This window comes from Eucalyptus grandis, chromosome 1 (assembly GCF_016545825.1).
Source record: "Eucalyptus grandis isolate ANBG69807.140 chromosome 1, ASM1654582v1, whole genome shotgun sequence".
In the NCBI taxonomy this organism is placed as follows: Eukaryota; Viridiplantae; Streptophyta; class Magnoliopsida; order Myrtales; family Myrtaceae; genus Eucalyptus; species Eucalyptus grandis.
This window is the reverse complement of record NC_052612.1, coordinates 46,046,246-46,067,970: the sequence shown is the minus strand read 5'-3', so window position 1 is coordinate 46,067,970 and position 21,725 is coordinate 46,046,246. Positions and strand designations below refer to the sequence as shown.

General features: G+C 39.5%; 2 protein-coding genes across 2 annotated transcripts; one reads left to right on the top strand and one right to left on the bottom strand.

Moving 5' to 3' along the window:
- Positions 1–7,232: 7,232 nt before the first annotated feature.
- On the top strand, positions 7,233–11,241 carry LOC104446001 (protein trichome birefringence). Its single transcript, XM_010059921.3, is given in 6 exon segments — positions 7,233–8,555; positions 9,107–9,299; positions 9,411–9,604; positions 9,736–9,782; positions 9,785–9,893; positions 10,523–11,241. Coding segments are annotated over 6 exon segments (1,929 nt in total). The 5' UTR covers positions 7,233–7,503; the 3' UTR covers positions 10,857–11,241.
- A 3,236-nt stretch (positions 11,242–14,477) lies between these two features.
- Positions 14,478–18,154, bottom strand: LOC104445990 (homeobox-leucine zipper protein HOX11). The gene is made up of 4 exons (XM_010059912.3): positions 17,763–18,154; positions 16,842–17,185; positions 15,360–15,439; positions 14,478–15,047 (listed from the first exon to the last, which is right to left on the bottom strand). The coding sequence occupies exons 1-4, from the start codon at positions 17,989–17,991 to the stop codon at positions 14,720–14,722; spliced, it is 981 nt and encodes a 326-aa protein (XP_010058214.1). The 5' UTR covers positions 17,992–18,154; the 3' UTR covers positions 14,478–14,719.
- Between the last annotated feature and the right edge of the window lie 3,571 nt (positions 18,155–21,725).

The window sequence follows — 21,725 nt, the reverse complement described above, 5'->3', positions numbered from 1 at the left end:
TGCAGGAAGAGTATTTCGTGATTTGGATGATGGGCCTCGAACCCACATGTCGTTTTCCCCCTTTTATTTCGTTGTCGTTTTCTCTATACACAATAATTTCGCTTCCGCTCGTTCCAAAATTCGTCTGTCGACTTGAAAAACAGCACCGGCAGCGGATTTCCGAAGATCGCCGTCCGTGTTGCATATCTCTCTATTCATCCCCCAATGCGAAAGGAAATCCAGTCCACAAACCCGTCAGCACAACCTACATCGCAACCTGTTTAAGTCAAGAAAAATTATATAAATAGTCCATCAATTTTGATCTCATATGCAACGTAATTCATGAACTTTTGATTTATTTAATATGGTTTGTAAATTTTGACACAATATGCGATATCGTCTCTAAACATTTAATTTGTTCGATATAATTTTTAAAATTTTGATACATATTCAATTTCTCTTGATTATATAAAATTATTCAATGTTTTTTTATGAAGTTTGATTAATATAATGACATATCAATCATTTCTATATACTTCATATATTAGTTAAAAAATCAATAGACTATATTAAATAAATTAAAAATTCAAAGACGATATTGCACTTTAGGTTAAAGTTCATTAATCACATTGCATATTAAATTAAAATTCATAAACTAATTACATTATTATTTCATTTAAGTCCTACCAAGTTGCAAAACCGAACGGATACCCAATAGAATCCCTTCCTTGGCCATTCCCTCTTGGAAACTCCGCCGGTCGCTTGTTCATCGGTACCCTCCGACGGGGACTTCGTCGACGAGCATTAAATGACTGTAAGTGGAGATTTGACGTAAAACAGTCACCCATTTTCTGAAATGAGACTTTACTGCGCAACTCACTTGACGGTCCAAAACTAACACCAATCTTCAATTCATTTCCCCTTGACGTTCCTAACATAACAACATCTCGCAAGGCGCGGATCGGATCTCACCGATTGTGGCCGCTTTTTCTCTGGCATCCCATTATTGCCGAAAGCGATGTTTCCCTACCCATTTCGTCGAGGCACGTCTTTTCTCTAAATAAAGTCAGGAGTAGATTCATCCTTATGGACTCTCAAAATCGGTTCGAGAGAATTTTATTTTGAGGAAATTGTTTTTTAACATTAGAATGAGGAAACATTAATTACTTTCTAAAAATATCTTTTTAATTCAAAATAATAAGTTTAGATCGAGAAAAACCAACATTTCATTTTAAATGAATAAAAATTAATTATTTTCCTGAAAAATTATCCTTTTTCATGAACACTAAATTGTCGGCTAGCTATATGTTCCGATGTAAGTGTCGCTTTTTACATCAGCAACTTCGTTGTCATGAGGAGAATTTGCTAGACACTTAGGGTGGCTATAAAAGTAGAATGGTTCCAATACTTCACTGACGTTCACAGAATGTTTTAGTTCTACTTCCTGCCCTTTCGCATTAATTTCGAAAACGTATGTCGGCGGTCTTTATGTTAAACCCTAGCTTTGAATCTTCCAGCATTCGTAATAAACAAAGATGACAAATTGACTGTGCCGTAGCATTCCTCAATCTCCAATTATCCGCATTTGAAAGGTAATCACTGTCCTCCTGGCTAAAAAATTCAAAAGGGTTTCTTTCAGCTTGGCTCAAAAAACCCAAAAACCCACCAAAACTAATTTTACTCTGAAAAATTGACTTTTGTGTAACAGACACAGGTGAAAATTTGACTGTGCAAGGTGTACTTCTCCACCAAAAAAAAAAGGTGTAATTCTCCACCGCCATCCGTACAGCTCGGCGGTGGGTCCCGTGAGCTCGGTGGTACCCCACGTGGCGCATTATCGCGACCCCTGTCGAGTCGTGGGGCCCGTCAAATTTCGAATCCAATTTTTTTATGACACTTAAATTAAAACAACAAAATAAAATTAATAAGAAAATGGGGTCACCGACAGACCAGCGCCCCTTGGATTTGTGTGGCTCGACGCGTCCGCGCAAAATCGTACGGATTTCTTTGTGGTAAAAAAGATGTCGTGGTTTGAAAATTGCGCAGAATCGAAAAATAAATTTATTATCAGATCTAGGGAGCGGTGGCCCGGTTAATTCCTTTTTTTTTAATTATTATTCGGAGGGGAATCCAGGTAACAATCTTATAAGGTGGAGTGCGTATTTTAAAGGACTTATCGCTTTCTCCAATGTTACATTCCATCGGGTCAATTTCCAATCAACGGTCAACGTCTCTCCGAATCATGGAATTCTATTCAAAACTACTCGTCCAATTAAAGCTGTTGGATCTGCTCAGGTTGTACTCGATTTCTTCTGCTTTTTCCATTGACCTGATAGGAATGTTTTTAATTTCATTCGAAAAGTTTGGATTGAGCCGTTAGAGTGAATCTTATATTTTATCTTTCGATTTTCTTAAATTTTATGGCTCATGTATAGTGACCTAAGGATGAGCGGTTTCAAATTGCACAAAAGTTGGAATCAATCTATTGGGACAAGTTCTTCATTTTCTAGAACTTGAATCCTACCTTATATATATTGAAAACCTAGAACCTATCTTGTTATGAGTTATAAGATATACCAAAGTTTCACTTAGATTATTAATTGAACGATTGCAGTAAATTATTATATTTAATAATCGCCACTTGTTCGGATTAATGGTTCCAAATTATACACTCACCATCAAATGCTATAGAATACCGTAGGATTGCATAAAGACGTAAACCAAGAAAAATACAAAAACTTATTACAAGCTATAAGTTTCAAGTTTCAAGTTTCTGGTTCTACTAATATGGAATTTTGAACCTATTCGTCAAAACAAATTCATCAATTTTTAGAATCTAAACCTACCCTACATATATTTGAACCCAAAGCTAGACAAGTTCCCATTGACCCAATTTTTAAGTTTCAAGTTCTACTTTAAAATCATGCTCATCCTTACTTTAACTTCTATTTTACAATTCAAGGCATTAGAGTGGTAAGGATGGCGGTGGAGAATTATCAAACAAATGATTTCCATGAATTGAAATTAAGAAGCTTAGATTGGGAGGAAAATGATTTCCCTTTTGACAAGAAAAAAAAAATCGCTTTTTCTTAATTATCAAACAAATGAAAGCTAGCTATTTTTCCATAAGAATGATTTTCATGGAAAATACTTTTATTTATCATGAAATTTTCAATGAAACAAACGCATCCTCCTTAATCTTAGATTTGAAACCTAATGGGCACATAGGGCTAAAAATAACTAGTTCATCTTTTCGAGTAAATCTGTCTAGCTTTTCAAATCATTTGGCCATTTCGACAGTATCGAAGATTTGAATTGGACATTTAGCATCTTATATGTATTTCCTATAGTATTGCTGAGAAACCATCAAGATTGAATTTCTCCTCTCACCCTTTCGTTCCATCAAAAGATTAAAAAGGTAAGAAAAAAATGAAGTCGTCATTAAGAACAACAACATGTTATTTTGGGGAAAAAAGCTTATTGAATGTACACACGAAGTCAATAAATAAAAAAACTAAATAAAACACGAGAGCTCACATCCCAAATGATTGAAAGAATGATTAACATATTTTAGTCAATTTGCACATTCCACGATACGGTATTCATCCTAAATTACAATGGCGGAAACGTCACTCTACAAAATACTCGACGGATGCGGCTGATTTACACCGTATCATTCCTCCGCATTCACCTCCGCATGCGTGGAAGATTTTTGTCTGGATTCGGATCCCAGATCCAGCAGATCGACGGTCGCAATTTATTTGGGCCCACTGATCTCGGATCTAGACAGGAATTCCCCTGTGCCCCGTAGTGATTAAGCAAGAGATCAGCAGGGACAGGTAGTCGGTGGGATGCCATTAATGCGAGATTTTTTATTTATCCGACGCTTAATGCAACCTTAGTCTCGTCGTATGTCGTGTGATTAGCATCTCCTTGTTTTCTAATCTCAAATCTGCTTCTAAACTCCGCCACAAAAAAATGCCATTTTCGTTTTATTCATCGGCAATTATTGGTGGCTGCATCGGGAATGACCACAACACCCATTGGCCGTCCCGGGGCTGTCCAACCACGGTGCTTCACAACCCCTTCACATTGTAGTGCGCAATTACTATGCCCATCACAGACCCATTTATTCGTTCAAATGTTTTTTCATTGAATCTTATTTAATGAGCCAAATTGTTCCGTAGATTAATTATATTCAATAAATGGATAATAAATAAGTTTAGAATGGTAAAATTTGAAATAACATGAATGTTAAATAGGTTCACGGTTTATTTATATTTAATCCACTCCACAAGTTTATTTTGTCTTTTAATCGATATTGTGTTCACTCACTCCGCATTATTGTCTCAGTGTCAAGCACTTGTATTTTTGTTTTCTTTCTTTTTGGTAATTCAGGAACTCTGTAAGCTGACGGTTGACAGGTAAATTCTGAGGGAATGATTACGTCACTTTTGGGATTTGAACATTTCTCCTTCGAGAGGGAGAGAAAGCTCAGCTAGTTGCATAAGAGGGGAGAGAGCTTGAGCCCGTTACACCGCTGAGAGCGGTGGTTCAGGCACTTGTATGTTTATGAAATTGTATTTGCGTGAAAATGGGTAAAAAAAAAAAAAAGGGTGGATTTAGGGAGGATGATTTTCGATTCGACCGTTCAAACGGTTACCGAGGAGGGGAGAGAGAGTGATCGGGTGAGGCGAGGCCCATGCTTGCGGGTGATGTTCGTCCGTCGCGAAAAGCGACGGCGTGGGGGGAGAGTAAGTACGTACGCGGAGTACCTGTGGTAAGTGAAAGTGGAAAAACGACGGGGAGCCACGCGACACACGTGGACCCCAACGCGCTGAAAGCTATTAAACTGATTTGTCAAAAAGGAAGCACTTTTTTTTTTTTGTAGCATCGGGTAAGGTGAAGCGGAAGACACTACACTTCTGGCTGGCTGAACTTTCAAAGTGGCAACAGCAGAAGCGAAGCGCGTCGAGTGAGCGACCGACCTGCCCAAATTACCATTTTTGCCACTCCCACTGAAAGTTCCTCCTTTTCGGAATTTTGCTTTTGTGTTCTTTTTTTTTTTTTATTTTTTAAAAATTTTCCGTTCTTTGCTAAATTTCTTAAAGGTGTTAGTTATTTACATCATACGGAAAAAATCAAGAGGCTTATTAAACTTCTCTTATTTAATTAATATGGAGACTCGATACATACTACGCATCGTTTATTATTGGTGATATCAGTTAAATCACAAAATGACAAATTATTACAAATAACAAAAAATAGCTCATGACTACGTTTGCTATCGATTGAAGCTATCATAATAACTTTGTTTCAATGTAATATGGCAAGACTTCGCACGCCCACTTATTCTTTGAGAGCATGTTCATTTGCTTGGGCGTAATCATTAGTTAAATATATTGATTTTGCATGAAAATGCACGTTATTTTGCATCTAGTTTGATAATTATGAAAACGTTGAATTACTTTAATGTAACGATACTCTTTTGGGCATAGCAATTATGGAACATTTGACCAATGATGCTAGCCAAATATTTTTTTTTTCCTGGCACAACAAGAAGTTGTATTCTCCAATTGATTTAGAGAGATTTGCAGCCTTGGAATTCCATTTCCCATGCCCTCAATATCCTCTCATTAGAAAGGAAATAATGGGTTGTGCCATTTAGTTTCTACGACTATCCTACTATAATTAATGCCCTGTCATACGAATAATTTTGACCAAACCCAAATGAAACGATTGCAAACTCAAGAATGCACATATATATATATATTTGTGCATTAGTTGCTAGCGTTGTAATGAATGATCCAATGGGAACTCTTCCATAGAAAATAGTGTCCATTGAATGAGTCGGTACTGATGCTATACAAATGTTAACCTTCTCCAGAAGTTAGTGCTAGAATTTCAAGCAACAGGATAGGGAAGAAAACTTGAGAAATTCAAATTCTTCTTAACTAGATTAGATAGTGGATAATCAAAATTGAAATTCTCAAAAATTAAAATTATGACCAACTCTTTGGTTGATTCATATCTCCTATTCAATTGCTTTATTTGTCCTTTACTCGTGTAATACAGATATGGTCATGTACTTTAAAATGGAAACAGAAGATGGATGTCGAATTGTATCAAGCTAATATCTTGCTCAGGGACGAGTGTGTTCATGCAATTTAGGATAATTACCATTATTAAGTATTAACCATATTTTTTTTAGCTATTAAATAAAAGTATGTTATCATATATTCCTACAACGTTCTATATGCTTTGTGTAAAATTATATTACTAAAAGTAAGGGAAAAATACGTTTTTTTGGTATAGTATAAAATTGGAAAGTTTATTTTCTATCATTGATCTTATAACAACTTATTTAATTTTTGTCGCTCTTATCTCAAAATCTCACATTTTTGATGAACTTTTTATTAATTTCATTAGTTTAAAATATATATTAAGTCTTTTAATTTACGACACCAAGGCACATTTTTTCCTTACCATATTGATGACATACTTTTTATACAGAGCATGTAAAACTTGGAACTCACTAAAAACATTATGCATAATGGGATATTTTAATATTTTTTTTATAAACAGTTCAGCAAAGATGGTGTTAATCAATCTTCATTGGCATTTTAAAAAAAATTTCTTACTTTATGCAATGTGTTGATTTAATTAAACTTCATCCATACAACAATTTATCCATAAACTTGATCAACAACATAGAAAAAACTAGATTTTTTTAGAATTTTATCTTTTCAATGTCACAAATTTTTATGGAAGTAATATCTACCAACAAAAGAAATATATGGTAAAAGAAATATAAAGCGGCTTTAATATACATGAAAATTTACAATGAACAACAAGTTAAACATGCGAAATCTTTAATTATTAGAGGTAGATTCCTATATAAATATAGAAAATTCATAATAAAAGAAAAGTAAATAAATTCGGAACTACCAATTTCAATTGCAATTCAACCGATAGATGTTGAGTTAGATTTAGTTATGCAAAGATTGGAAATAACGCCGGCCTTTTGAAATTCCACAATCTGGAGGTGGGTTAGATCGGATAGCACCGGCCTAAAGCACAAGATCCCCTCGAGGGATAAAATAAGATTATCTGGAAAATTCTAAAAACAAGCTTTCGTTGAAAATACAGAAAAGAGTCACGTGAAGCTTCAGTGGCATTCCCGGTATTACGCTCAAACACCAAGGTCAAAGACATAAAACCCCCCTCCCTCTTCAAAACTCCATTGACGAGCGTCTTCGTCCGTCCGCAGCAATCTCTCTGTGTCCCCCTTGCACAGTCCCTCCCCACTTTCGCCCACTTCACATTCTCTCTCCCTCTGCACAGCACACAAGCCCACCACTTTCTCTCTCTTGCCGTCTCTCCCTTTCTCTCTCTACGCGCACTCATACCCAGAAACGCATTTCCTCTTCTGGGCGTCTCTCTTTTCCTCGCCTCCACGCGAAAAGCAGAGGAAGAAAGATACAGCAGAGAGAGAGAGAGGGGAACAGAGCGGTGTCGACCTCCATGGCCGACCCCAGCAAGCACCACCTCCCCATCGGCGGCGGGGGCGGCCTCTTCTTCTTCTACTCCGACCTCAGGTCCCTCCTCCGCACCAAGCGCACTGCCGCCCTCGCCTACGGCCTCACCTTCGCCTTCGTCGCCTTCACCTTCTTCCTCCTCCTCAACCCCTCCTCCTCCTCCTCCTCCGACTCCTCCTCCCCCTGGTTCTCCAACATCTTCGCCACCGCCCCCGCCACCGCCACCGCCACCCCAACCGCCGCCTCCGCCGCGGATTCTTACAGATCTCAGTCCTCTCCCCTCTTCTCTTACTTCTTCCCCAACGAGGATGGCGCCGCTGCCGGCGGTGCCGTCTCGTCCCCTCCTCCCTCTTCGGACAATGTTCGAACCGGATCGAACGCCACGGCTTCTCGACCTCCGGAAGAGCGAAACAGCACTCGAGTCCCGGTGAATTCTGATAAAGATCCGATTTTTAGGCCGAATCAGACCGCTAATGCTTCCACTGCGAGCGCGGCGAAGCCGCCTCCTGCGCGAAACATCACTCTGAGTTCGTCGGGCTCGGCTGCCCTTGAAGCGCCGAAGCAAGACGAAGTGAAGAACGCGACGCAGAGCGCAGCAAAATTGGAAACACCGAAACCGACGACGCCTGAAGTTCCGAAGCAGAATCAGACGAGTGTCGCCGCGCCGGGTTCGTCGGCTAATCGCACCCAGAGCCCGGCGAAGCCACTCGCTCCCCCAGCGAAGAACGATACCGCGAAGGTAGCGCAGGTTGTCGGGGAGAAGCAAATCAAGCCGAACTACACGAACTCCCTGCTGAGAAAACAGGGCAATGACGCTGTTTCAGGGACGTCGGCGAAGCAGGGGACGGGTGATTGGATCGAGTCGTTGAAGAAGTGCGATTTCTTCGACGGGGAGTGGGTGAAGGACGATTCGTACCCACTTTACAAGCCGGGCTCGTGCTCGCTGATCGACGAGCAATTCAACTGCATACTCAATGGGAGGCCTGACAAGGATTATCAGAAGTACAGATGGAGGCCTAAGGGTTGCAATCTGCCAAGGTATGACTGCGTTTGAGGTTGATTTGAATTTTACCATGATTGTTCGGGCGATTTCATTGTGCCTCTTGCTTTAGCTAGAAACCAAATAATTAATGGTGGATCTACTCTTTGGAATGTGGGTATTGTTTTTTTTTTTTTTTTTTCCTTCCAATTATGTGCGTGCTTCTGGGGAGTGTCCACTCTGTTTTTTCATCTCTGTTGTTGTTGTTGTTGTTGCCCTTTTCTAGGTCAAATCTGAAACCAAGAAGAAAAGTTTGTTTTTTATTTTTTAATTGTGTTCTAAAACTCTTTCGGTTGAGATTGGGTGTATCTCGATCTTTTATATCTCGATCTAGTAGTTTTCAAAACTTAAGTTTTGCTTGGCCATGCAAATAGGTAACTGAAGATCGTCAAGCTTTTTTTTTTTTTTTTTTTTTTTCCTTCAATCGTTTTTAAACCTTCCTTCTTCCGAACACGGCTTTACCATTTTTGATGTGGTGCTACGTGCATTGTCCCGTGTTGTTGGAGATTGTGCAATTCTATGTTGATGTGAGAAGGTTGTGAATGATCAGGTTGAATGCGAGGCACATGATCGAATTGTTGAGAGGGAAGCGGCTGGTTTTCGTTGGTGATTCCTTGAACCGGAATATGTGGGAATCGCTGGTTTGCATCCTGCGAGGCGCTGTGAAAGATCACAAGAAAGTCTATGAAGCCAGTGGCAGACAGCACTTTCGCGGGGAAGCATCCTACTCCTTCGTATTCAAAGTAGGTTATCGAATTGTTCTCCTTTTCATATGACCTGAATTCGCATCCCTCTTGCTCAATACGCGTCAATTTTAGCCTTATCGCTAATGCTTTGGTGGTGCTATTTGGTAGGACTACGACTTCACGGTGGAGTTCTTTGTGTCCCCGTTTTTGGTTCGAGAATGGGAAATGCCCGACAAGAATGGATCTAAAAAGGAAACACTTAGGTTAGATTTGGTAGGAAGGTCATCTGATCAGTATAAAGATGCGGACATCATAATCTTCAACACCGGTCACTGGTGGACTCATGATAAAACTTCCAAAGGGTATGCCATTTGTTTGACCATGGATGTGGTAGATAGATATCATTTCATTGGTGATGTTTTGTTTCATATGGAAGAAGAGATCATTGTTACCATCGTTTGGATAATCTGAATGAATGATTGAAATGTTTCAGGAAAGACTATTATCAAGAAGGTAGCCATGTGTATGGTGAATTAAATGTTTTGAGGCATTCCGGAAAGCTCTTACAACATGGGGGAGGTGGGTCGATGCCAATGTAAACCCCATGAAGTCTATCGTATTCTTCAGAGGATACTCTGACTCCCATTTTAGGTATGCTAAGATTGCTCTTTAATTGCTCTCTCTGTGTGGGCGTGCATTGTTTGTGTGTGTAGTGTCATTAACAAAGTTGATGCGGAAGATGTTGCTCCAAGGATTCGAGATTGTCAATTTGTGGGACAATTGTGTTTCTGCAAGCCCCCAAACAATCTATCCACAAGTTTATATGAATTAGTGCTTAATGAGCAATGGTTGAATGTATATCTAAGGTAATAGATTCGTCATCTGATTCTAAAATTGTTAAAAAGTATGTAGTGTTCATAATTTAATGTTGCCGATGCTTTTGTGAAACTGATCTTTAGCCTGAAAGGTTTTAATGTTTGTCTAGTGTTCGAATAATGCTAGAGTTTCCGAGATTGATTCTCAACATTGGTTTACTTATACAGGCTATCCCATTGTTCAGTGAACTAATTTTGAAGTCCAATTTTAGTATCTCTAGCATTACTAAATAAAACCCAATCACCTCAATTGGACATTAAACTTGTATGTCGAAGCACCAAAGCTCATTCATCGGTTATCTAATCATCTTCCTTGAAGCTGCTTCATTTGGGGCTTTAGTGCGTTTTTTCATCTTATCAGCTTAAAAGCTCAATCTTTAACTTAGTCCTCTTCTCTCTGTGCAGTGGTGGACAATGGAATTCGGGCGGTCAATGTGACCACGAGACTCAGCCCATCAAGAATGACACGTACCTTCGACAATATCCTCCGAAGATGATTGTGTTGGAGAAGGTGTTTAGAGGGATGAAAACGCACGTCAATTACCTGAACGTCACCAAAATGACGGATTATAGGAAAGACGGCCACCCGTCGATCTATCGGAAACAACATTTGACGGATGTGGAGAGGAGATCGCCGCTGAGATTCCAAGATTGCAGCCACTGGTGCCTCCCTGGTGTGCCCGATGCATGGAACGAGATTCTATATGCCGAACTCCTGGTGAAGTTGAACCAGAAGTAGCAACCGCAAAAGAGACCCTGATCAGTCTCGAAACTGCACATATTACAGAGGTGAAATTAAATTCTTTTATTACTACCACGCACAAATGAATACTCCTTTCGGTCTTGGTATTTACACATCCAAAAGGTGACGGATGAGAGCAAGAACGAGAATAGCTACATGAAAGCAAGTTCTTCCTTTTTCCCTTCTCTTTTCCCTCCTGTTAAGAGAGTGGAGGGTGATGGATGGAGTGATCCCTGATGTAACAAAGTCCTATTTTGTTCATAAGTTATGCATATGAAAGATTTCATAGATTCAGCAAACGAAAAACCTATATATTTTTGGGGCTGAGCAATATTTTGATGCTGCCGCCTCGCTGCATGCATGGGTCTCTATAGCAATGTTACTCTTTACAACTGTCTAGAATTATGTTCTTGTTTTCGGAAGAGAACTCATGAAGGATGATACTGTAAGAAAGATGAAACTGGGTCCACCATGAGAGTACAAATTTCTTTTGCTGCATTTGCACTTTGCACCCATCTAGTCGAAGTCATCGAGAACGATCAATTTCTATGAACCTTTTTTTATTCAACGTTGCTGCTGTTTTCATGGCACGTTAGATCCAGATAACATACATTCTCTTTATTCTGCATCATCCTCGGCTTGCGGTGCTGCGGCCACATGTAATTGCGTAACGCATTGCAAACTGGACAAATCAACTCCTGCTTCAAGATCCGATCGTAATTCACGTGGAAGATGCTCCCCGCCCATTCAGCATGATGTTCTCTAGAATTCCCTTTTCACGCCGGCAAATATAAAATGCAGATCTCCTCTCGAACTTTTCCCTTGCATGTCATCACGTATTCTTCCTCCTGAAGCAACTCCCGGTCAAAAGGGTTCCTTTTGCGCGACGAAGGTGACCGACTGGTCCTGTCTTTCGCGATGGTTAGTAAATGATGAAATTCTCGTATTTGGTTTTAGGTTTAAAGTGAAGCACTTTGTCACGGGATCACATGGGACGGTTTGACCGCCATTTCTGACACTTGATTGCGGGAAAGGGACAGTGTCAGCGTTGATTGTGTCGGTTAAGTTGTCCTGCTATGGCGTTTGGCTGTTCTTTATCTCGAGAATGACAAGTGTATGGTTCCTGTTCTTCGATACTAAACTAAGAAAAGGTATCTCAAAGTACGGTCAATATTTGCTCCAAAAAAAAAAAGTACGGTCAATAGAAATTAAAAACTTAGATGAATTTATGTGTCGAGCTCTAATTTGACGGCCCGCTGTGGGCCACATGAGTCATTTTGGGAATCGAGAGACTTGTTTAGCCGGTCCAATCTTTTTCATGTCTGTGCTGTTATAGTAATTGGGTTGATAATGTAAATAGAAAAATTAATGAATTCTAAGAAAAAAAAATTAAAGGGTCTTTTGGCCCTCGAGAGTTGAATTTGCGATCCTGTCACGAGCTTTTATTCCAATGGCATGATGCAATAAACTTCAACTTCTTCTCCAATCGTAGCGTTTTGGCGGGGAATCCAATCAAACGCAAATCACGATGCCCACTTGGCGATTGATCCGACATGCAGAAATTTGACCATGCGTCCGCCGTGTCAACATTTTGCAGGAGCAAAATGACCGGATCCTGCTCAAAGCGCATCGAACGAAAAGACTTATCGTTGAAAATTGAAATCAAAGTATTGTGGTTCAATTGAAAACTTTACTGAATTTCAATGACTACTATCGGTCGTTGATCAATAGAACGGCAGTGGCGGCCGTCTTGGCACTGATTCTACTTGATTCATGTGATTCAACAGTTTGAGAAAATCTGGGTCGCGTATCCAAAATGGCCGGATTGCTCCAAAGTCCCTCGCATTAGCTGACCTCTAGGCCGTACGCAATAATTTTCTCCTAAAAAGCGCAATTATTACATCGTGACTAAACATAGGCATCGAAAGCGAGATTCGCATACTCATGTCTGGAAAGTGGAAAAGGCGAAAATAATGGACGCTTTAGCCCTAGCAGTTCTTCTTTCTGATGAGCAGCTGCTACCTTGTTCTAGCTCACCTTTCCTCTCATTTCGAATCTTCGCATGGCAGGAAGAGTTTTCCAACAACTCAGTTTGACCGAGGGCCATTGCACAGTGGTGGGTTCCTCACGTGCAGTGGAAAAGCGTTCCCAGATCGTTTCCTCCATCCACAGGCATTTTGCACAACCTGTGAAATGTCTACTGTCGCGTGAAAACCTGCGCAATCAACGGTTGTCTTAAGAGTTAGGTTTGACCAACAATAGAGGTTGGTACCGCCGCGAATTCTTGAGCTGCTAGTGAATAATGGTTCCTTCCTCCATGGTCCATGGGCTTATTCTTTTCCTCGTTAATCTCCGGCCGAACCATGTGGTTGTTCATCTAAGTTAGTCCTTTTGTGGAGTGTTGGATAGCGATGTTGTTGCGTTAATCTAGCGTCCGTCCAATCGGGCTAATTGTCTGATGAGATCGGCTCTCGGTGCCTCCATAGTCTTACTACCAAAGAGGTCCGGTTGTTTCCTTACCTTCTTTCTTGGACTTTCGGGAGATATTTATTTATTTATTTTTCTTTTAAATTGTCAAGGTCGTTCCATAGTCATATTGGATGCTAGCGTGATATTTAACAGCAACTTGACAGTCATGTCGTCGCTCTTAGAGTTATTCGGTGTTTAGAGGAGCGAAGGTGGACCGTTCTCCCTAATGACTATACAGTGAGATGATCGATGATTTCCAAATAAGCTTACCGTCAGCCAAAGGAAAAGTGACTAATATTTGGAAAACCTTCTCTGTTTATTAGTCCCAAGCAATTTACATCATTTGAGCGCAACCATAGGATCAGTGACTGCAAGTCGGTTTCGATCATTCGGACTTTTGGAATCTATTGCCGATGAGAGCGACCCGCTCATGTTTGAGGGAGGAAAAAGGACTTACGATGTGGGTCTAGGGTTCTTGAAGTCTGCTTGGCAATCAAGCTCAGTTAAGGATAAGATAAGATGCAAGTCCAATGATTCAATCCTCACCATAATATTCAAGAACCATTCAAGATCGTAATGATATAGAGGGTTGCAGCGGTCAAATGTCGAGTTACTATGGTCAACTCAAGATTTTTCTTTCTTCTCTGTCCAACAGTAAATAAGGCTGGAAATTCTTATTATTAGTGGGAATATAAGGAAAGTATGTGCAAGAACAACATGCGGGTAAAAGGACGAAGCTTAGTCCACTAAATGCAGTACTTTGCAAGGACGTCGTGGATTAGCTACCCTAAATCACCATGAACGCTAATCCTCTATATGTTTTTCTACTCATGTCGCATTAAGGAGGAATCCGAGAATATTTGTACGGACTTATTTTGCTATATCGATCCAACTGCATTTTATAATATATACGTCGTTTGTTTTGGTACTGGCAAAAAATACAGGCTTTAAATTCCCTTGTGGTTCATGCACTGTAATTGGCACCGTTGGACATATACTTCATATACGGATCTATCCTATATTTATTTTCCTGAAAACACATCGCTTTTCACAAGCAACAATGCCGAAGAAGCAGATCTCGAGCACAAAACTGCCACTCGTGCATGATGTTTAGCTTCCTATATATATACTGGATTCACAAAAACAACGTGAACAATCAATCAAAAAATATATAATACATCAATCTTTCCTAGAAAAATCATCAGACATTGGTTCGTGGCCATGTCGAAATCTATACGTCTATATAGTTAATAAGGAAAAATAGAGCAACTTAAATCTGAGACAAAGGAAGATAGAGCTGATTGAACAAGACCAAAGTTAAAATGGTGAAGAGAAGCCTGAATGTCATTTACAAGAGAGGAGAAGAGAACAGCGTGCCCATTGCTAATGCATCAGGAAGCAGCTTGAGCCTGCGTATTATTCGGGAGAGGCTGGTGGATTAAGGCTGTTCTAGGATTAGCCGACGTTAATGATGACGATGGAGCAGGCATTTTATTCATGTTAGTGGCGGCGGCAGTGGAGGTGGAGATGCGCTCGCAGGAGGGGCACATGGAGAGAGTGGTGGCTGGAACCGGATGTTTCATGAACGAGTAATGGTGGGAGGACTTGAGAGCCCTGAGTTCTTGAAGCTCCTTGTGCAGCCTCTTGTTCTCTTCTGTCAGTCTCTCGCAGCATCTCTTCAAGTGCTCGCAATCCACCTCCGTTTGCTTCAGCTTCGTCCTGACGATACACGTGAATTACATAAAATACGTCACAATCTGCTCTGTGATTCCTTTTAAGCAACCAAAAAAAGAAATATTTAGACTTTTCTTGTCGAGGTCACGATTTTATCAGAGTTTTGAAAATTGAACTTGTTAACATACACCGTACAGTGATATTTGATGCAGTTCTCAGTTTGGATCATCGTGAATTATGTGATAAGAGTTGATAAGCTCTCCATATATGGATAATGCATGCCCTAGTGTCTCAGCTCCAGCATGAGACATGTAGAATCAGATATGTCCTGTGCTAGAATTGCAGAAATATTTTCACCTTGCTCTTCTGTTCTGAAACCACACTTCTACTTGGCGAGGGCGCAGATTCAGCTGTCTTGCCAATGCAAGCTTTTCTTTCTGCGCATTTACAGAGAACAAGGTTAGCCCAGAAGAAGAAACAAGAACATTAGTGCAGGTACGGTGGAAATGAAACCCGAAATGGTACATATGTTGAAAATGTGTTTCGTTTGGGCCTCATACGTCGAGTGTGCAGTACTATCTCTTTGCATTTGCCAGTATTTCGTTGTCGCGCATTTCGTGAACTCACGAGGAGCATAGTCATCAAAGAGTCCGAATTACATTTCATCTTAACAGTAAGCTAGTCGCTTTATCACTGTATATTCTCAATTTTTGGTTACTAACCTTTTGAAGAATATTATTATAGAGTACTGCTGTGTATGTTAAGAGCTTGTCATGATCTTTTTGGGCAAATTCTTAGTATACCCTCAGCATTATTATTTACCAAATCCCTTGTCCTTCTCAAGCAATGATAAAATGCTATACTGTTTTCATAATTCCAGGAGCATGGTATTTAAACTATGGATAGGATCTTTCGCAAGTCTTAATTATCTATTCTATTATATAAAACAAAAGAAAGCCTCCTACTTTTAAGGGATTTTTTCTTTTCCTAAATATCCTTAATTGCTTGATCTACAAATGGAGAAATATCCTTAATTGCCTTTTCTATAAATAGATGTTCAAAAACTTGTTACGAAAGTATTGTCGAGTTCTAAAACTTAAAAAAAAATGTTATCAAATCCTAAAGTGTGTTACTAAAATGCAATTGAGTTTTAAAACTTTCAAAAAGTGCAATCATCATAAAGATTTGATTGGATTAATTTGACAAATTTTATGATTTAGTTGCACTTTTTGAAAGTTTATTTTTGGACAAGTTATATATTTTAATTGTTCTTTTTAAAAGTTTTAGGGCTAAATTGTACTTTCTTTACAAATTTTAAGATTTTCAATGCACTTATACCTTCTAACAAATATTGTGTCCATGGACGATTAAATTATTATTATTTTTTAAAATTTTATCTTTTGCGTTTTTGAGTATTATAGTTTGAATATTTTCTATCCTCCAACAACCTTCTGAAAAATAATTTTAAAACGTCGTAATTCTTTCTTTCTTTCTTTCCAAGAATAAATTTTTTCACATCCGTAATTTTTTAAAGTATTTAATGACTACCAATTTATTGCACGCACGCAACGCATGCACACATTTGCTAATATGTATATTAACCATTCATTTTAAGAACATATCAATACATGATTTATGTCACGATAGGTGGAAGTTTTCATTTACAGAAGTAAAAGTTAATCCCACTATGTACGTAAGCATAAGTAAGTTGGGGTAAAATTTATTAGTCACGAGATCAACAGTTTGCGCGCGCGCAAAAAGGAGTTGTGCGTAATCCAAGAACTGAATAATTTATAGTTCTACGCCGCTTCAATCTCTTCTGCATATTATTACACTTACAGGATTAAGGGTATGGTGTTCCTTGAAGCTCTCTTCAAGAAAAGCAGACTGTTCCTTGGAGAGCCTGAGCTTCTTCCGAGCCAAACCGTTGTCTTCATCATATTCATCGCTGCCTTTGGAACACGCCCTCTCGTTGTCGCCTTCCAACGACAAGGCGTCGACCGTCTTGCTCCTTCCGCCTGAGCCCGATCTGAACTCCAGCTGATGAAACGAAGATGTGCCGCTGTTCGGGGAAGACAGCCGCTCCGCCCCAGCATCCACCAACTCGGTCTTTGCCGCCGCCGCAGTCGCCAGCAACCGGCTCGGCAACCACTTCCCTTCGGCTAGCCCATCTGAAGAATCGCCTGTGAAGGTACCATGACCTGTTTTTAGTTGTGTTTTGCTCGAATACATCGAGAGAAGAGTTCTCGGACTTTATTACATGGCCGAAACAGACGATGAATTTGCTGAACTTATGTGAAAAGTTAGGGGATAACGAAAAGACAGAAACTCCAATCCCCAGGCTAAGAATTGGCGAAGGGATTCGATGATACGTTCGCAACACTGAAATAGTCATACGAGCAGCGGAAAAGTAATTAATAAAGAAAGCAATGGACAAAAAGATCATCACATCAGTCATTTGAAGATGAGCCAGAATCGGATGATAGGATTATCTGGTGAAGCCCTTTCCATATTCTTTCATATGGAATCAAGTGAAGTGATTGATCCCTTTTTCGAACAGGTTTCCTTCGTGCAAATATCGAAGTGGCCAACGAAAGACAGGAGGAAAGAAACAAAATAAACAAGGTTCTATGTTATCACTAGGCTATATAGACAACGTCGAAACTTCCTGTTTTGAGTTTCTAGTTTTGATCCATCTCGTGCAAAAGCTCAAATCTCAAAGCATCACGAAGTAGAAAATCAGCGAAAACAGGAGCTTACCGTTATTATCGTTGAGCTGAGGAAGCAAAGACGGGCTTCGAGAAGGAAAGAGATGAAGCTGAAGAGCCACGGCGTCTCTCGGCCGCTTACTCTTATCCTCAACATCGCCACAGCCGTGATCTCTTGCTTCCTTGGGCCGTCCACAGAAGCTGCTTCCCAACCCAAGATGAAACCCTAAGTCTTCCTTCTCAAGAAACGGCGCATCTCCCAAGCTCAGACCCAGCTCCATCTGATCGACGCCAAAGAGAGAGAACGCAGCAAATATGATGAAGGCTTTCAGGTTTTGGAAGGAGAAACCTAATTGTTAGTTCATTCCAATCCACGCACACCTTCACGCGAGTGCGCTTTTATGTTCATTTTTATTGCCTAGTCCTAGTAAACGAGGACAGAGATGGTCCAAGGCTATCCGCATTGGCGAACACACGTGAATCTACATGATTATACACGACCACGTTTTGTACACTTAAGAGAGAGATGGGGACAGAGAGAGATTTGAACTTGGTGGGACCGAAACATGCCAAGTTGCACGTATAACTGCGATGTATTTTTTTTCTTGTACCAAGTCTCGAAACTGCCAAGTCTTAGGTATGATGTATTTTCTCGTAAGAGATCCATTAAATATGCAAGTCTCTCCTAATAAAGTTCCACCTAACTATTATGTTAAATTGAAGAGCAATGTCTATTTTAAAGAGAATGACGAAAAATATAGGTTTTGTAGCTTGAGACTTTTGTTTTTGAGCAAAAATTAGCTGGTCTAATGAAAGAAATTGAATTAAGTAAAGTCAAGCGCATGAATAAATTGTTATGAAACTTAAATGGTTAGATAACAATACGAGATATTTTAATGTTTATTTTGCTTGGTGCAGAAAAAAATTGTCAATGCATTTTATGGAAAAGTGAATTAATAATATATGGTATATGTCCTTATGGATGATTAATGGAAACGAGCACAAGGCAGCAAACGTGACTTACTTCTCATGATTAAGCCAATAGTGGTTTTTTTTTTTCCCTTCAAGGGAGTGGTGAGGTGACTTGTCTATCTATTGATTTGGGGCTGATAGGTTGATGGGCTCATGATCATGAATCATGCGCAATGTTGCTACTGCATTATTGCATGTCGCCAAATAAGAGCCGTATCATCATATAAGCTAGCAGACGATAATTAATCAAATGGCTGAGAATTTTTTTGAGTATTATAAAAAATAAATCACCTAGCTGATAAATAGAGTAATGAATATTGAGCAGAGAAAGGACCAATCAAACAATCAAGCCGATGGAATTAGTTTGACCATTCTCTTGGTGATGACGATGATAGCGACAAGGCCTATTTTTTGTGTTTATATAGATCATCTATAGAAATTTGTTATATATATATTTAAGATTGATCTGGAAAATTGAATGAGCTCATGAATATGACATTTCATTAATGATTATTTCATTGAGTTTACTATATTCAACAGAACTCATCCCCTTATTTAGCAAATCAATCTGTTGTAGACTTTGTTTTTCCGTATAGTTAGAATCATTCCTGTTCTGTTTATTCCTTTTGACACGATTAGCATGGGATAATAATGAATGCTCAAACCCTTCAACTAACCAGCAACGTGCGCACGTGTAACTCAGCCATTGGTACACGACATCAATTGGCCCAAGTTGACCAAAAGCTGACTCTCCTTTTTTTTTTACTCCATTTCCTAGGGTTGGCTCTTATTTTGGGCAGACAAAGCGGGCAACTTTTACTATTCCGAGGAAAGTTTTTACGTGCCAAGAAAATGAGAGTAAATTACACGACTCAATTAAAAATATTATCCTTTTCGAGGCTCTTTTCAAATCACGCAATTCAGCGATTGGATCGTCTTTAGGACAGGCTCAATGTATCTCGATTGATCCATTTCTCGAGCAGTTTTAAGTCGTAATTTCTATAAATTAATCAGATATTTTTGGTAAGGGTTGAATCTAATAACATAAGAAAAGCGAGGACTTTCGTAATCTTTTGCGTTGATAATTTATTAATATTGGTTAAAATGGTATCACAAATCAAATTGATTTGAGTGATCCTCGAATCTCAGTCATACCATAGATTATAAAAAAAACATCTTGTGTTTCATACTGCGGCAGCTTTTATACTTGATAACTTCGTAACTAGGCAACTTGTTCTTTCACCTGAAATGAAAAGGGTGAACTTCTTTTCATAGCTCTTTTGAGCAGCTTTCCATCAATGCATCTCTTCTTTTTATTTTCCTCCATAGCGCAACTTGGAAGGTCAATGAATTGGCAATAGCAGCATCCGATGCCTCCCTGACAAATAAAACTAGGTTAACATAATTTTGGCTGATCCCAATTCCAGATCCACTCACATTACTAATTGGATTGAATGAATTTATATTCCTATCATACCAGGGAAAAATCAAAAGTATTTCTCTTAAAATTATATCCTATCATGTTTAGTTCTCTAGCAAGCGGACAAATGCAAAAACAAAGATCAATAAACCATTTCAACACATACGACGTAGATGAAATGCTCTAAACTATAGCTTTGTTTACTTTAAATCGCGAGAACTTAAGCAATAGCTACAACAAAAAGGTCGTCCTACGGTGACAAATTGACATGTATGATGAACGTTCCATATATGAAGTTCGAATAATATCTATCTATCAATAATTTAACCTATGATTTCTCATGTCTTATTTATAGCGCTGTCTGCTTTATCTAGTAGATTAGGGGACTAAGACTGAAGAATGGGGGAGAGAAAAGTAGGCGTATGTCGGTGGTCCCCTGCGCGTGGCTTAACTTTTCCTTTGTAATAAAGTCGTGAATGAAATCACGCATATGGACCAAGGGCTACGAGTCCATATCACATGACCCGCAATGGTCAGAGATATGCCATTGCTTTTGGGATCATTCGCAATTATTGAAGTCACGGAGGATTTCCCCCTTGGCCGGGAGGAGGCAAGAGATGGGATCGCATCTATGACTTCGGTGGAGTCGGACCCTCCTATCGAAGAGATCGATACTCGTCCAAACTCCATCATAAGGTCGCTAGACATTATCTTACATAACCTTGAAAGTAAGGAGCATCTCGAAGTGTAGATTTATAATCTCAACGAATTGACTGAATGGTTAAGTGCTCGATTTAGATTTGGCAAAATTCATGTCAAAAGTACAATATTGCTTGTTTTTCTTTATTTTTGGGTGTCGAAGCGGCTGTATGAACTCATACTATGAGTGGAGTCTTACTCGATGCACGTGGATGAGACGGTTTGTGTGTATCAAATAAGTTAATCCAACCTAACCTAATACTTCAGTTTATGAGAAAAAGCATACGGATATATGAATGAGGAAAGACAACTCGGATGATTATTTTACGATTGCCAAGATTAGGGCAAGAAAAGACACATTCGATTAACCGAGGCACGCAACTTGGGAATCAGAGGGATCATCTTGTTCCCTCCCGGAAACATCATGATTGAGAATATGTCATGCTTTTTTTCTTCATTATCAATTGCAGTGGCTCGCAATGATCTGCATCATCGTCCGTTTCATCATCATCATCATCCCGGTCATCATCAATCATCATCCCTCCCGTCTTTCTTTTGCCCTGGGATGCTGCGCTAGTGCGTGGAAAAGAGGAGACACGAGGCCCTTAGAAAAAACACTAATCTTAGGGCGTTCCGATTTCGAAGAAAAGCCGAATGATGTCGCGCTTCTGTCGACGTTGATGCCTGTTGCTGCTGCATCGGGCTAGTCAAAGTACACGATCCATCATTTCTCATGCAATGATGTGAATCATGAGCAATCATGGGGATCGATTATCTTATGGGAGCATATTGCGTTTGTGTGCTGTACGCGAAGACAAGCGAGCACACGCTGCATAAACGCCCTGCGTAATCACACGGGCTTCCTAGTTAATGATTCGAACTCAGTTTTATGGGAACATATTGATGTCCATTTTAATACTATTC

Excerpts from the sequence above, each read along its gene's own strand:
- LOC104445990 (XM_010059912.3), bottom strand. The coding sequence starts at position 17,991 with ATGGAGCTGGGTCTGAGCTTGGGAGATGCGCCGTTTCTTGAGAAGGAA. Across the intron at positions 17,186-17,762 it reads TCAGCTCAACGATAATAACG|GCGATTCTTCAGATGGGCTA; the intron begins GTAAGCTCCTGT and ends GTACCTTCACAG. Across the intron at positions 15,440-16,841 it reads AACACCATACCCTTAATCCT|AAAGAAAAGCTTGCATTGGC; the intron begins GTAAGTGTAATA and ends GTAAATGCGCAG.